Source organism: Aphelocoma coerulescens, chromosome 2 (genome assembly GCF_041296385.1).
Source record: "Aphelocoma coerulescens isolate FSJ_1873_10779 chromosome 2, UR_Acoe_1.0, whole genome shotgun sequence".
Taxonomy (NCBI): Eukaryota; Metazoa; Chordata; class Aves; order Passeriformes; family Corvidae; genus Aphelocoma; species Aphelocoma coerulescens.
The window spans coordinates 60,001,420-60,017,692 of NC_091015.1; the positions used below are offsets into that span (position 1 = coordinate 60,001,420).

The 16,273-nt window shown below is 36.5% G+C and overlaps 1 protein-coding gene across 1 annotated transcript in view; it reads right to left on the reverse strand.

Annotated features, from left to right (window-relative positions):
• The window catches only part of CNTNAP2 (contactin associated protein 2), a 1,047,354-nt gene extending 1,031,294 nt beyond the window's left edge, over positions 1–16,060 (reverse strand). Inside the window, exon 1 of the mRNA XM_069007741.1 lies at positions 15,933–16,060. Coding sequence (XP_068863842.1) covers positions 15,933–16,029 — 97 coding nt within the window. The 5' untranslated portion in view covers positions 16,030–16,060. The remainder of the gene's footprint in view (positions 1–15,932) is intronic.
• Positions 16,061–16,273: the final 213 nt, after the last annotated feature.

Sequence of the window (16,273 nt, forward strand, 5' to 3'; positions counted from 1 at the left end):
ATAGTATGGATTTTTATTTAGCAGTAAATGTGAGGGAGAGAGAGAGAGAGAGAGAGAAAGACAAGGGGGCTGAGGGAGAGAAAGTGACTATCCACAAGTGGTTGGGGGGAATGAACCCACAGAATTCAAAATCTATTGTGTTTATAGTCACTCAGGTTCAGGTGGGAATGACCAGGTACTTCCCCTCAGGCAGGGAGTTTCACACTGGATGATGTAATGTGGATCTCAGGACATTTTATGAGTCTTTGACATCTTCTGAGATGCTGCAGTTGTCTCTCAGTGTAGTTGAATCAGTCATGACCCATCAGCCAAGATGAATACCTTCATCCTACGTCTCAGTGTCCCCATTCGAAGGGAGTATTCACACCTTAGTGATTATGTGAGGAAGGACACTGGCATGATAAGAAGGACTTATTCCACCTCAGAGGATTTACCTCTTATCAGCCTCTTCCCTTATCTGGAAAACAGGCTTCCAGTGTGACCAAAATGGGGTTAAACCATCCCTTGAACCTGTTACACGTTTCAACACTTTCAAGAAAGCTGGTCCTCTGGAGATTCTGTCAAGTGTAATATTAATTTAAATTACAAAGATATTGACAGGCAATCCATTGCAAAACATGAGTAGTTCGGACTTCAGATCAGTGATGAAATGTCTTTAACTGAACATGTATTAATAACTATTAAAAATAATGTTAGATGAATATTACTCTGCTGATTTTATGGACTAGAAGTGCAGATGTTTTAATGAACACTAAAGGGTAATTAATTTGTGGTTTGTCTGGAGAAAGATATTGACTAGGATTTCAAATTATCAAAATGCATGTGATACTTTGCTCTCAAAGACTCGGAGACATTCTGATACAAGATTATCATACTCTAAACTATCCATTCTTTACAGATTGAATTTCAAATCAATCAATTTAATTGGATATTATTCTATTTTTTTAAGCTCCAAAATTTTTGTACAATCATCTGATGTCAGCTGAAAAGTCACACTTAACAGTCAAAAAAACCCCAAAAAATAACTGACAGTTCTACCTTCTATGTGCCATTCAAATCACTTACATTTCATGGCTTAATTTGCTGCCATTTTTAATGAACAGATTTTGTGTATTCTAAAATTCAATGCTCAGTACCAACTAGATAAATTAATATCTGTATCTCTGATTTGAACAGAATGTAACCTTTGGAACTCTAAATCCTTAAAAATTAATTTCTGGAGGACTCATGCTCTCTAGAAATAAACTTGGTAACTAAAAAAAAAAAAGGAATAATTTTTTAGGAGGATTATGCCAAAGTCAATAAAAAATAACCTTGAGTAAGGTTGCTGATGTTTGCTTATTATTGTGTTCCTAGAAGTCAATGTCTGTTATTTTCATGTTATCTTTTTTCCCCATTCTCAGTAAGTCTATGAGAGTAAGGTCCCTTATTATTTCAACCATTAAATTATTCAAGTCACAGAAATTACACTAGCTGAGGAGTTGTTATTCCCAGAAAATCAGGCTTTAGGTATGAAGTCCATTTAGCAGCCTGGTTGATTACATGTATTAAATTCAATTTAAACAAATCCAGAACAATACAAAGCTTGTATTTAAAAAGCAATTCTGCAGCTGAATCAAGTTCCTTCTTTGAAAATATTTGTGGTGCCTTTCTGCCAGTCAGATTCCATAAATGCTGTTTAGAAATCTAAGGGATATTTTACTGAATAGAATGTGGCTGGATTATTTTAACATGGTTTATGAAAATATTACTGTAGCTAAAAAGAAATTAGAGATCCATCTCTGAAAAATTTTGCTCTCATCTGTTGTGTTATAAACACTGTTTTATGCACACCACTACTCTTATTATTAAAGACATAGATAACCAACAGTCAGATTTACATTTGAGGCCAATTCTTACAAATGGTTTGAATATTTATTCTATTTATAACTACAAAAAAAGTAGTCAAAACAGGCAAGGTGCAACAAAGACTGCAGGGAACTAGGAAACAAAACTAACTCCACGCTATCTGTCTTCTCCCACAGCCTCTGGACAGTTTCCGAGGAGCTGACCATTTTACAGAAGGAAGTCCTCATTTTTGCCCTCACAGTCTTCACATCCCTTCTATCATAAAACATCCCTCAAGATGTATTCACATTTTTCAGCTCTTGATGGATCCACCTCAGACATTAGTATGGACTTGCCTGCCAGAATATACAGAAAGATGCCTGGTTTTTCCCTCTTGCTCCTCTGCCAAAATCAAAGGATAAGAATCTCCTGGAATACCACAGAAGTATTTTCATTTGAATTAGTTGAAATGTCTGCCTGGGGCAAAAGAAAGATGGAAGGCAAGAAGAGAAAAACTTTTTAGGCATTAAACACCAGTGCTGAAAAATAACTATATTCCTCATTAAAACTGACACCAGAACAATTTTCCTTTGATATATATAAAGTTTGCGTGTTATTAGAAGCATTTACGTCTTTATATTCTGAATTACTATGAGATCCTTCATAGCTTTATGTTCATTTCTTTCTGTAATTAGAGTTATCAAAGCAAAGCATGGAATACACTGATTTATAAGTACAAACAACAGGTTATACTTGCAAATAATATTTTTCTTCTTGGAAAGCAGAGGACTGTCTTAAATGTATGTATAACAATACAATGTCAATCATACCACTGAAATTGCACCAAAAAGTCTCTGAGAAATTCTCTGCACTGTGCTTATCTTTATGGCACTGTGTAAAGTTTGCCAACAAATTCTTTTCACTCCAGCAACCAGATTTGAAATATTTGTTGGGGTTTCTCAAAATAATGATACAATTTTATTTATAGTTCAGTTGAAAATTCAGTTTAATTTTTTTTTGTTGTTTACATTTATCTCCTTTTATTCAGTTACTCATGTACTTTTCATGTAGCTGCTTACTTGAAAACATGCCATCTTACAACATTTTGGGGGATGCATTCCTACAACAATATGATACAGGGTATATGATACAGAGAATCTTGAGCAATCACAAAGGGACAATGCACGTACACCCTCATCAGTGAAAAAAAAAAAAAAGGACAAATATATAATGATATAGAGTTTGAGTAATATGTGCAGGGACATGACTGATCTAGAAAGACTGACCTTACTCCACTGAATTTTGAACCTGAGCCATGTCTGAAATTTCAGCACTTACTTCTGTCTCAAGATCTTTCTAGTTTGGTTCCATCTTCCTTTTTTTAGACTTGGTCAGAAGAACTAAAGGGAACTTTTAGGTCATAACTTTGAAGACAGAATTCTCACTCATTAGACTGTTTCTTGATGTGTTTGGTTTTGTGATAGGCCCACAATCTGAGTGTCCCTGTTTCAGAATGTCAGAATTTATTTCCCTGATCCTCACTGTCTGCAACTATATTTTTCAGGATTCAACATCTGTATAACTAAGAAAAACACTTCCTAGTGAAATATTTAGGTAATATTTTCTATTCAAAAGTCTGTCTTCACCTAGCGTAGGGTTACATCTTGATTCACTAGACAGGGTTACTTGCAATGAGACACATAGTATAGTGAATCCTGTACTGTTATTTCTAAGTTAATATCCAAGATCTATTCTTTCCAAGGTTCTAGCAGAAAAGCTCCCTCTCTAGGCAATTTCAAGCACAATGATTCCAGTCTTTCACTTGACTTTTCACAACATTCTTCCAGACAAACAAAATACTGACTCTTCTAAGAGGGAAATATGGTCATAATAAAAACTAAAGGCCTTTATTACCTACTGCTTATGTTCCTGAGGAAAATAGTTAGAAGTAGCAAATTAATTCTCTTTCTGCAAAATAATTCGTCGATCAGGTCAATAAAACCTATATAAATTATCAACATAAGTATGTAAAACCAGTCCATTACGCCTTTACTTCAGAACAATTCCTTGATACTATAGTACATTTTGCTTTGTGAAATGATCATCACTGCCTTGCACTTTTAAGAAAAGAAACTTTTTCACTTTTTACAAAAATTCCTCAAGATATACACACATGGCATACAACATGATAAAAACTCCACAGTTTGAGTTACCACATTTCAGATTTAATATAAAACCAAAAGCACCTTCCTTTCCCAGTGAGGAAAAGTAAAATCAGCTCCTATCTCTGAACACTCTTCACGATGGACATAATGGTATTGCTGACATTTCATGAAAGGTAAATCTTCAGCACCAGAAGAGGAGTGATTTTCAAGTTCAGAATACAAACATTGTCTATGTCAGCAAGAATTCTGAACTGACTGTTCTCTATATATATAGGAAACTGTGTCAATGGAGACTGGGAGGGGCATTTCTATGAGACTGGACTTAATGATGTAGCAAGCTGCTAAATTAAAAATTCAGAGAATCCCTAAAATCCAAATGAATTTTCTCTTCTGATTTGAAGGAATAGTTAGGACCAGGTCAGAACTGGTCAGGAAAGATTATATTACTTCCTTCTGCCTGAAACCCACAACTATCTTCCTCTAGGCTCTCTAAGGCCAGGTTATCTGCTGCTGTATAGCCTTCCTAGAGGGAAGATTTAGATTTTATATAAGGAACTCTACTTTAGCAAGGCAAGATAATCTCCAGCAGTCCCTTACAAACTCAACCATTCTGTGATTCTGTAATTCAGAATCTAACAAATACATTAAAATTATAAGCAAAAGGATATAAAGCTTTAATTTGTCTCTGCACAGAAAACATAAGAATTATTATTAAAAAAAAAAATCCCAAAACCACAGGTTTGAGTGTTGGGTTTTGTGTTTTGGGGGTTTCTTTAAGAAGTGAGAGAGGAGTTGAGGAGCAAAAGGAGCCATACCAGAAGACCACTACATGTAGGTGGTGAATTTGCCAATCATGTAGAAAAGACAAAAACATACAGCGTTAGGAAAACAAACAAGACTGCATAGTTAGATCCCAGAGTGGCAACAAAACCATTTACATTCTAATAAAAGCTGAGGAAGATGTTTAAAAGAGGTTAACAAGGCTAGACAGTTTAAACCAGCAAGGTAAGCTGTAAATGAGAAGGTCTCTGATCGCTGATCATTGCTGATTTCCAATAACCCTTGAAACACCAAGGAAATTCCAAAAGACTGAAAGAAACTGTGGAGTGCAAATACTGAAAATGATGAAATGCACATTTACAAGCCACTCCAACTAACATTGCTGCTAGGCAAAATAATAGAACCTGATTAATAAAAATTTAAATGCTGTAAATGCAATTACTGAAAATCAACATCGCTTTTAAAAAAATGGATCTTGTCAAAGTATCCTGATCTTCTGACAGCTTTTTTTTTTTTTTTCTGAGAATACAAAATTGGATCACAAGAAATCTGCAGATATATGCAGTTCTGTCTATTTCTGCATATATTGAAATAATATGCATTTTGAATTCTGCAGGCACTTGACTGGCAGTCTATGCCATTTTAACCAAGATTCAAAATTATTATAAATATGACACTTTAAATATCTCAAAATGTAGTCATAACAAAGAAAATGAGTGGTTTCTAGTGAGAACCAATGGAAGTCTGATTTTCAGTCCTTTGTTTAACATCTTTGGTGTTTGAACTCCAGAAAAATGCATAGTCTACGAAGCTGAAGATGACTAGAAGCTTACATGCCAAAAGCTTGGGATGACTACGTCGGCTGGTAAAAGAAAACATTAGGCATTTCAATGTGACCATGTTTGAAGCCATGAACTTAGGGTAAAGAACACAGCTCCAGGCCAGGACATTCAGTGCCAGGAGGAAATGTGTCAAAATCCTGACAGGTATGTGACTCGGGAAAGGAAGACAAAAAGAACTGTTCCCCTCTGGTAAATGAGACAGGTTATCTGATGACAACTGACATGGAGAAGGCTGATGAACTCAGCAACATTTTTTCCTCAAGTTTTTCCTGCCAATCAATTTCCCACATATCTCAAGCCCCTGAATATCAAGGCAGGGACTGGCGAATGAAGTCTCACCCATTGTAGGAGCAGACCAGATTCAAGACCATCTGAGGAATCTGAACATAGACAAGTCTGTGGAACCTGACAAGATGCATCCTAGGGTCCTGAGGGAACTGGCAGATATAAGCTGCTCTCTACCACTTCTGAAAAGTCATGACAGTCAAGCAAAATCCCCAGTGCCTACAAAAGGAGAAACATTGCACCCATTTATAAAATGTGTAAAAATGGATACCCCGAGAACTGCCAACCAATCAGCCTCACCTCTGTGCCTAGGAAGTTCATGAAACAGTTTCTCCTAGAAGATATGCCAAAGAACATGAATGACAACGAGATATATTAGAGAAAGCAAACATGGTTTCATGAAGGGCAAATAGTACCTGACAAGTCTGGTGGTCTTCTACAAAGGAGTGATTGTACTGGTGGATGAGGGAAGAGCTACTGATGTAACCAACCTGGTCAATGACACAGTTCTACACAACACCCTTGTCCATAAATTGGAGAAATAAGGGTTTGATGCATGAATTGTTAGATGAATAATAATTGATGGGACAGCCATGCCCAAAGAATGGCTCAAAGTCCAAATGGAGATCCAAATGGAGATGAGTGTTGTCCCTCACGGGTATTGGGACAAACACAGTAAAATGTCTTTATTAATGACCTAGACAGTGGGGTTGAGTGCACCCTTAGCAAGTTTATGGAATGCAACCAAGCTGAGTGGTGCTGTTGATTTGACTGAGAGGAGGGACACCATCCAGAGAGATGTGGACAGGCTTGAGGAGTGGTCCCACGTGAACTTCATGAAGTTCAAAAAATCCAAGTGTATGGTCCAGCACCTGGGTTGGGGCAATCCCCAGTAGCAATACAGACTGCGGGATGAACAGATTGACAGCAAAAGACTTGGTGATAGTGGCAGACAAAAACTTATGTAAGAGCCAGCAATGTGCACTTGCAGCCCAGGAAGCCACTAGGATCCTGGCCTGCATAAAAAGCATCATGGCAAGTAGGTCATGGGACATCACACTGCCCCTCTACTTCGCTCTCCTTAAACCCCATATGAGTCCAGCTCTGGAGCCCTCAGCAGAAGAATGACATTGACATGTTGGAGTGGGTCGACCTGAGGGCCATGGAAATGGTCAGAGGGCTTCTCCCTTTCAAAAACAAAAGCTGAGAGGGTTGGGGTGGCTTATCTTGGGAAAAAGAAGGCTCCAGGCAGACCTTATAGCAGCCTTTCCATACTTAAAGGGGGCCTACAAGAAAGAGAAACAATGACTTTTTACCAGGGCATGTACTGATAGTATGAGAGGAACATTTTTAAATTAAAGAGGGTAGATTTAGATTACACAAAAAGAAGGAATTCTGGAATACACTGCCCAGAGAGGCTGCAAATGTCCAATCCCTGGAAGTGTTAAGGGTCAAGCTAGACAGGACATTGAGGAATCTGGTTTGGTGAAAGGTGTCCCAGCCTGGGGTGGTGGGGTTGGACTAGATGATCTTTAAAGGTCCCTTCTAGCCCAAACTATTCCCTGGTTCATTGATTCTATGATGTATAAAGGAGAAAAAAGTAGTAATACAATCTACCATATCACCGTAGCTGGTTTGGATCCTTTTTGGCCTTATAAGCTATGAATATGTAGATTTGAGACCATAATTCACTCACAGATTCATCTGACACAATTTTTTTCCATACGTATAAAACATATACACTGTACTGACCTAAAGCCTAAAATGGCATTTTATTAATAATTATAAACAGAGTAAATAAAAACATTCCTTATAATGACATTCTAATAATTGTGTTTTGAAAAAATGAATCCTAATCATTCATAATATCTGATTATCTAATTTAACAGGCCAGGATTATGGCACAGCAATTAAGCAGTGAAGGAATTTCAATTGAGTTATTACCTGTGTACCTAGCTTTCACAAATGGATGAATTAATCAGGAATCAATGAAGACAATCTCCCTTAGTTTCAGGCTCAGCAAATTACTCAATACAGTGATGAATCAATGAGAATCCAACAGAAGTCAGTGGAGTCAGTTTATTGCTGGAGGAAAGGGTTGGGAGAGGGCAGAGAGTAGGGAGTAAGATGATTAATAAAATCAGAAAGGAGGCATGTGAGAAATGGCAAATAAATTAGAAGCAGAAGCAAATGGGTGTGTGATCTGGTAGTGTATATTTTTTGGAAGAAGGTTGGAACTGTAATACCTCCTCTTATCTAGAGGGAATTCTGCTATCATTTCTAACAGCTTGGCTGTACCAGGGAAGAAGGAGGTAGGACATTCATCATACAACTGACAGTATGCTCACTAGAATAATTTTTTGGATGTAAAACCAAAGGAAAGAACATTAGAGAGTACAGCTTGCTGCAGCTTGGGAGCAAGTAGCCAGCAGAGCCTGCCCTGAACAGGATATGCTTCTGTTTCTCACAGAAGCTCCCTCTTTTCCTAATGCAGTGCAAATGCTGTGGACTGGGCAGGCTACTCCCTGTGACTCCATTCCTCAGCAGAAGAAAAAATAGGTTCCTGTTATTGTGTGGGAGACAACCTCAACCTGTCTTCAGTACATCCTTCTCCCTTTTTTTCCCATAGCCCAGAACAATGGAATGCCACTAGTTTTAATCTTTGATTATGTTCTTAAAATAATTTATTTTTCTGGTTTTTTTTCTTTTTTCCTGATTTTTTTTTTTTTTTTTTAGGATATTTGAATTTTTATCTGTATCCAGGGAAAAAAATGTGTACAAGCCCTTCCTGTGCTTCACTGATGATCTGGGCAGAGTCTAAAGATATTAGGAAAGCATCTGTGTTTGAAACCTGGGTCAAGATGGTGTAAATTTAAGATTTTTGTTTTCCTGTCTGTTGGTTTGCTATTCTAGGGGATTTTTGTTGTTGTTGTTGCTTTTCCCCAATCACAGTATTCCTTCTATTACCATAAACAGAGTAAAAGCACATCCCAATTTAATTGCATTTCAAACTGTGTTTCAAGAGCTTTACACCAATGATACTTAAAACCAGTAGATAAGATATGAAAACCTAAAATATATTGAGGTTGCCTTTCCGGCTGTGTTGTATCCCATTGCATTAGGCCCATATACTTTTAAACTTCCATTTGTTATGAGAGTAATTCTTCTTTTTCTTCTCTGGCAAACCTTCCATCACAGACTTTCGGCTACCCCTTATGGAAATGGCCCCTCCCAGTCTCCTCAGCTCATCTGCTGATCTTCCGTATTACCTCACTATAAATTCATTGGGTTCACAATAAATACCAGTTTATGTATATAAGATGATTAAGCAATCAATAAGAGACTTTTTTATCAATATTTAGGTGATTAAAAAAACCCAGACAGTGGCACCCCTCTAGATTTGACACCAAAAAAAATGCTTAAATTCCTACATTGTAGAAAGAGAAAGCAGAAATGTAGCATGTATATAACTGACTCCCCTGGGCAAAGGTTACAAAAAACTAAATGTTATAGCAGAGTTACAAAATCAAACAGAATGTTTATGTTATATTTAGACAGTCATTAAATTTCTACAAGAAAATATTACTTTCCCTTTAAACTGGGACTTAAATAGTCTAGAGACATAAGTGTTCATTCTAAAACATCACATTTGTTTGTGGGACGGAAAATCCTTTGGCTAGAACAGTTCAAGTGCTTTCTTGCTTCTAGGAAGTATTTTTAGCTGCTTATTTTATTTACACAGTGAAAGTTGTAACCCCACTTGAGCTTTTACCAATACAAATGCAGAACTGGCAACTAAGTTCCTAGCTATGCTGAATCGATTTTAGTCAGTGATTTATTTAAAACGTATTTTTGGAGTGCATATACAGCTTAAAATAAAATATTTGGTAAATATTTCAAATGGTGATAAATATTAACAACAAATAATGAACTATAAGTGTAAATAAGTTTGCTAGTCCCTCAATGGACACAGCATGACTGCTTGCTTAAGTTAAATGTCTGAATGAACCATCTCTCCACCAGGAGCTTGTAAAGCCAAAAAATCTCTAGACTTTTTTAGGCAGAGGAAAGAGGTAAATGTGAATGTCGATATCCTTTTCTGCTCTGAATTATCTGCTGTGCAACCTTAAAGATCCAATCAGAAAAGGCTGGCTACTACTACAGTGAATGAATGAATGCTAAGACAATTTCTGAGATAGGAAAGGTCTCAGCTTTGTAAAGCTGTTTTAAAGTTGTAGAGCTATCAAAACCCAGTGCTCAAGTTCTTTGTAAATGTTAAGCATAAGACTTGGGAATTTTTTTATTATATCTATGATATCTCCAAAGTTGGAACTGCAAGTGGCTCAAAAGAATTGATTACTGATTACTGCAATTTTCTACATCACCAAATTTAGAGATTTAACATGTTCTGCAATTAGCTGGTGGTCTCGCATTTTCCAATGCAATGCCAATGAAGTAGCTGAATAAATGAAGTGTGATACAGATAAAATCAATGTTAGTTCAAAGGCTGAAGTCTGAAGAACCTTTTAATCATTTCTAGTATCTCATACCAATGGACTGAATTTCTCACTGACAAAATACCATAACCACACTGTTCCTAAAATCTGTGGCACGACTTCCATTTCCTTCAGTGGGAGAAGGCTCAAGCTAATGGACTGCTCTCTTTATCTCACAGGTCTTCCCAATCCTTTAAAGAAGGATCTCATCTCTATGTAGATTTTGGAAATAATGCTGTAATTTTAAATTAATTATTTAAAATTTTTAAGACTAATAAACTTGCAAAGTCACTCATCAGTTCATCTGATGAGAAGACTCATGTTTCTTCTCTAACATTTCCTAATTGAAATGACTGAAACATTTCCAAGTCCATGTGCTTTTGTAAGACGAGCATGACAGCTCTTCAGGACATATTCACGGGCAGTGGAACCTCAAAATTTAACCAGTTATCTTATGTTTGACCTATTAGTCAGTTCACTCAGAGGGAGATCAGCTTCTGCAAATCTAGAAAAAGAAATGCAGAAACTCCCCCATGGCTTGTACATAGTTTTTGTCCCAAACATTAAAAGTATTACAGTCTTAAAAACTCTTAAATATTGTGATAAATACTAAACAGTAAACATGAGATCTGATATATCTGAAGACACAGAGATCCAAGTTACAATTCCTAAAGAACTTCTATAGGAAAATCTACTGTCTGTCACAGATCCATTGTAATGTGAGTTACTCGAGAAGTGGTACAGTCTGAGTAACTGTAATGTGTTATGCATTATATATAAATAATTTTCTATCACAACTGCAGGAACTGAAATAGTCTCTCATGTGTTAAAAGTACTTGAGTAAAAAAAAAGAAAAATGACAGAAAATAAAAAAAAATATTTCTCATGTCCTTGCAAAAGAAACAGCCAATGTTCAGAAACAAGTTTTCAATTCATAGTCTTTACCTTCACCTTCAAACTTTCTTTCAGACTGGACTACTTACTGAGTTATGTCTTATTTCATATTATCGCACCAGAATTAAAAAAAAAAAAAAAAAAAGAGACAAAAAAGAGACAAAACAAAACTAAACACACAAGCAAAGCAAAAACAGCCCAAGCAAAAGGCAGTTTTTAAAACAGTAGTTCAATGGCATTTACAATTGATTCAATGCCCACTCACACGAAACTTTGAATCAGACTTGCTGTATCTAGATGAATGTTTGCAATCAGGTTTTGTGCAATGTTGCATACACAAAAGTTAAAGAATCTTTGAAACTTTGGATTTTCAGCACTGACATGGGCTCTAGCTGCTGTCACAAATTCTGAAATCACAGCAGACTGTTTGATACATTTCATTCATTCACATGTAAGTTAACATATTGCTCAAGAAGAAGCCAATTTATTTAAAGAGTCATGACGAGTAACTCAATGCAATGTTGTTAAATAATAACAGTAACTCAGTGCAATGTTGTTAAAACTGTCACTTGTCTGTTGAACATTAATTTTATTATATAGTGATGAATAGCACCTTAAATAATAATACAATTATACAATGATGGATGTAAATTTTGTTCTAATTCATAGCTAAAGTGTTCTAAAAGAACAAAAGAGAAAGCATATGTTTAATGCTATGAAATTCCATGGTCTTAAAAGAAACTTAGGCCCTCAAAAGTTCAGTATATTTTTAAATGCTTTGACCCCAAAGATCAGAAAAATTATTAAATGTTAAATGTAAATGAAAATGGTTTGGTATACTTGAAACAAAATTCTGTGGGGCCTCTGAGTTAACCTCAAGACAAGAGGACCTAAACTAAGAAATGTTAATCAGTTATAACAGAAAAAAAAAAATTGAATTTATCAGATTTCCAAAAATACCGTTATGTCTGAGGCATTATCTGGAAAAGAACTATTCGTGAACCTAATAGGATATATGGTACATCATACACCCAACATTCAAGCACCATGATCTGGAAGGTAATTCTAAATAGTGCAGAACTCTTAAAAAGGACTTTCTTGCACAATGCCTCACTCTTTCAAAATGGACATTACTCATTTTCAATACTTTCCCCAGGAAAATCTGGGTGCCATGCAGTCAAAGCTAAAAGATGTGCATTTTTCTTTTACAGATCTTAATGATTTACTATACATGCCCCCTATTTGATTTCAGCACTGAGTCTTGTAAAATGGGTTCAAACTTCAACTTGAGCAGTGGTATGGGACCTACTAGAAAGTATGACAAGTATCAGAACTAGAAGTTTTAATAGGTCTGTACTGATCAGGTTTGCATTACATAAAAACAGACACAATCAGAAAACCCCCCAAAAAAGTAGCTGTGAAAGACAATTACTTTTAAACTGAATTCCTTTCACAGAGAAGCAGATGATCCTACACTGAATACCTTTAACATTCTTATTAAGTAAAAAGGTTGCTGCTTTGTGTGTTTGGGTTTTTTACAGGAATACAAATGAAAGTTAGTCTACCCATATTCATATTCATATCATTCCATCTTAGCCATGTAAAAGACTGTAAAGACTAAATTTGTATTTTCCATGTTACTTTTTATCTTGTGATGACCTCTCCTGGTTGAGCTGTTCATTAGCCTTGATTCCAGAAGAGTGTTTTCGTCCCTCCACGCTTAGTAAAAAACATTGAAGGAATATTAAGAATTTATTGCCAGGGTTTGAAAACATGACCATGAATAGAATTGACAGTAAGATCTGAGCATTAGTGTGTGTGATATTCTGTCACAGTGTATGTTTATTATACTAAAGGATGGGCTTTCAACACCCACTTCATCTCAAGATAAAACTGAATGAGATTAAAAGCTTTCAACATGATCACTTCTGAATCAGTATTACTGAGTTTCCATTTTAATGACAGAGATAGATTTACTGGCTTTGCAAAGTAAACAAACATTTGGGATGCAGTATATTCACATAATCAATGTCCAATTCTCTTCTTTCTGAAAACTGTATCTTTTTCTATGCCAGCACAAGCAGACTGTAAGAAAATACTGAATAGCAAGCTCATATATAGGGATTTGTAATTCACTGTACACCGTAAGTCTTGCATGCTTCCCAAAAAATACTGTAAAGAATAAATTTGATATTGTTAATTACTTCAAAGCCAAAACATAAAGTAACACGGAGGAGAAAACGTAATAGTGGTTGGAAATAAGTTTTATGTCAAAGTTGCATTTCACACAGGTTTTAATTCTTTTGGAAGTATTCCCAATACGATGTTCAAAATTGACAGAGGGAAGAAAAAAAAAAGAAAAAGAAAGAAAGATAAAAAACTAAGTACATCATCTTGTCAACAGAGAACAAAATTCTTCAATCCCATTTGCAATCAGTTGCATACAAAGTTATAAACAACCCCAGAAAACAGAGCACAGTGACAAAATATAGCACAGTGACCAGTTTGTATAGAGAAGCATGAAAGAGAATAACCAGTGAAGTGGTGCACCAAAACACTGTGACACAGCACTCGAGTTCCCACTGTGGTACCACTTCCCAAGCACCCGTAAGGCTTTACAAGAATTTTCAACAATGTGAATTTTCAGAATGTACTGCAATGTGAACAATCCTTTTGTAAAGTTGAGGCTGATGTGTACTTCCACCTGTATTGTGTTTCCAGTAAACAAATCTAGCTCCATTTCACTTTCAGAAGTGAGTCAGAAATTAAATGCCACTCACTACATAAGGAGTATGATGGATAAGCTCTTGGAAGGTGAATTAATATAGAGAAATCTTTTAATAGTTATCAAGATGGGAATGTATATGAGTAAATTTTCATTAAGATTATATACATAACCTTTATTCCTGGAATTTCTGGTTATAGTAACATTAAGACAACCACTAACTTCTCAACAAACTTCTTTCAAAAGTTAAAGATTTGTTTGTTGGGAAATCAGATAACCCACTGTAGGTCATTTTCATGTTAAACTACAGCCATTAGCTGCTGAGTGACAAAAACAAACAAAAAAGCTCTGAAACCCTGTTAGAGAAAAGCAGGGACTTTGTTTTCAAAGAACACATTTTTGACAACCTAAATCATGAATCCTCACCCCCACACATTCCTGTTATGCAGAGCCTGAGAGAGGACCATGAAGAAATAATATTGCTAAGAAAAATTATATAGCTGGTCAAAACGAAGAAGTAAACCTCAGGATCAATACTTCTTCTAATTCACAGGTAGAAAAACAACTGAACATCCTATAGCCTCTGAGACCTAGATAACAATACAGACACTGCTCTGCATATTTGTTGAAACACAAGCAAATACACAAGTGCAAGTAAATCCTGGAATAACACTGTTTTGTTTTTCAATAGGTGATCAGATGATAACAGATAGAAACCCACTGAGAAAGCATAGAAGTGCTCCAATTCCCTAATCATTGCATTGTTCATTCCTGCCCCCAACGAAACAAAAAAATAAATAAATAAATAGAGGGATCCACATAGATCTCTATGCAGTATATACATTACATTCTATGACAATTCCCTGCTTGGTCAGTAGAATCAACCCCCATTCACATGTATACAATTCAGCACATCTATCTGTAACATTTCAGGACACCTCCTTCCTCTATAAACAGCCGATTAAGCCAGCAGTATGATGATGATTCTATAAAAATGCACTGCCTCATTTCAGTATGCATTTCAAAAATACTTGGCAATTGGCAAATGTTTTACATGGTCTGAAGAGAAACAACTAAACACTTAATTCTGACATCTACTTGCAAAATGTTTTGCTCAAAACTACAGCTCAATGCAATGTTAAAAATTTGATCTAATATCCACTGAAATCAATGAATATGCTGTCATACTGATAGCAGAATCAGATTCTGTACAGGTGCTCTACACTCTTCTGGTCTGAAGTTCAGCTTTTCAGCAGATGCTTGATTATTTCTCTACTATTTCTGCCTCCGCTAGGAGGGCAATTGATGGTCTCCTCTAAAATACCTTTGCTCATTCTATTATGGGCAGCAAAACTTCACTTTCAAGAACAGCTGTCCTGGCTCAGTTCCCTCTCATCAACTCACAATCATTCTTTCCTCTTCAAATGAGACAGAATTTTCTCTTGCTGCTCCTCAGTAAAACACTGGTTATGGAAACTGGTCACATCCTCTTTTTCCTCACAAAACTGTAGAAGTGAAGTACTTCCAAATGCAAATTGCATCCCTTCTGAAAAAGGTGGGAAAAACCAAAAGAAATCAAACCGACCAGCCAAACAAAAACTGTCCCCAAACTTTGAACAGCTTCTGATTCCTTTCCCCCTCTGACTCCATTGCAGAACCAAGATTACATCACAGAGCAGGTCTCTTTCAACTTTCCACACCAGCTACCACTGAAATCACCAAGGAAGATCTGATGAGGAGCACTGCAAACAGTATCAGACCTCAGTGCACACAGACACATACAAAGAAAAATCAAACACAATCAAACACAATATTCATCAGCAAAGAAAAAATAAGCAACCTCACAGAGTTGTGAGAATTTCCCTCTGGCTTATTGCAGAGCTGAAATTGTGCATGTTTCTTAGAAAAGGGTACTTACGAGATGCAGGCAGAGCGGTCCTGGCTCTGCAGCTAATGCTGATGAAAATCCAGAGGAAGAGAGCTGCCCTGCAGCCAGCTCGGGTAACCACAACCATCCTTCACTTCCTGGCTCCCTGTACTCCAAATGCCAGCCGCAGAAGACCTGCTTTTCTCCACTTTGGCCCCCTTCGCTCTCTCTCCTTCTCTTCCTCGGAGGAGGTGTCGAAGAGGTAAAGGGGGCAGGGCTTTACCTTGGGGTAGAAGCCAAACCCCCTCTTCGTCTGCTATCTTTGGGTTTGCAGCAGCAGGATAAGTCCCGGTACTTTTCTTTATTTCTCTGTGTTTGTGCGTATGTGTTTC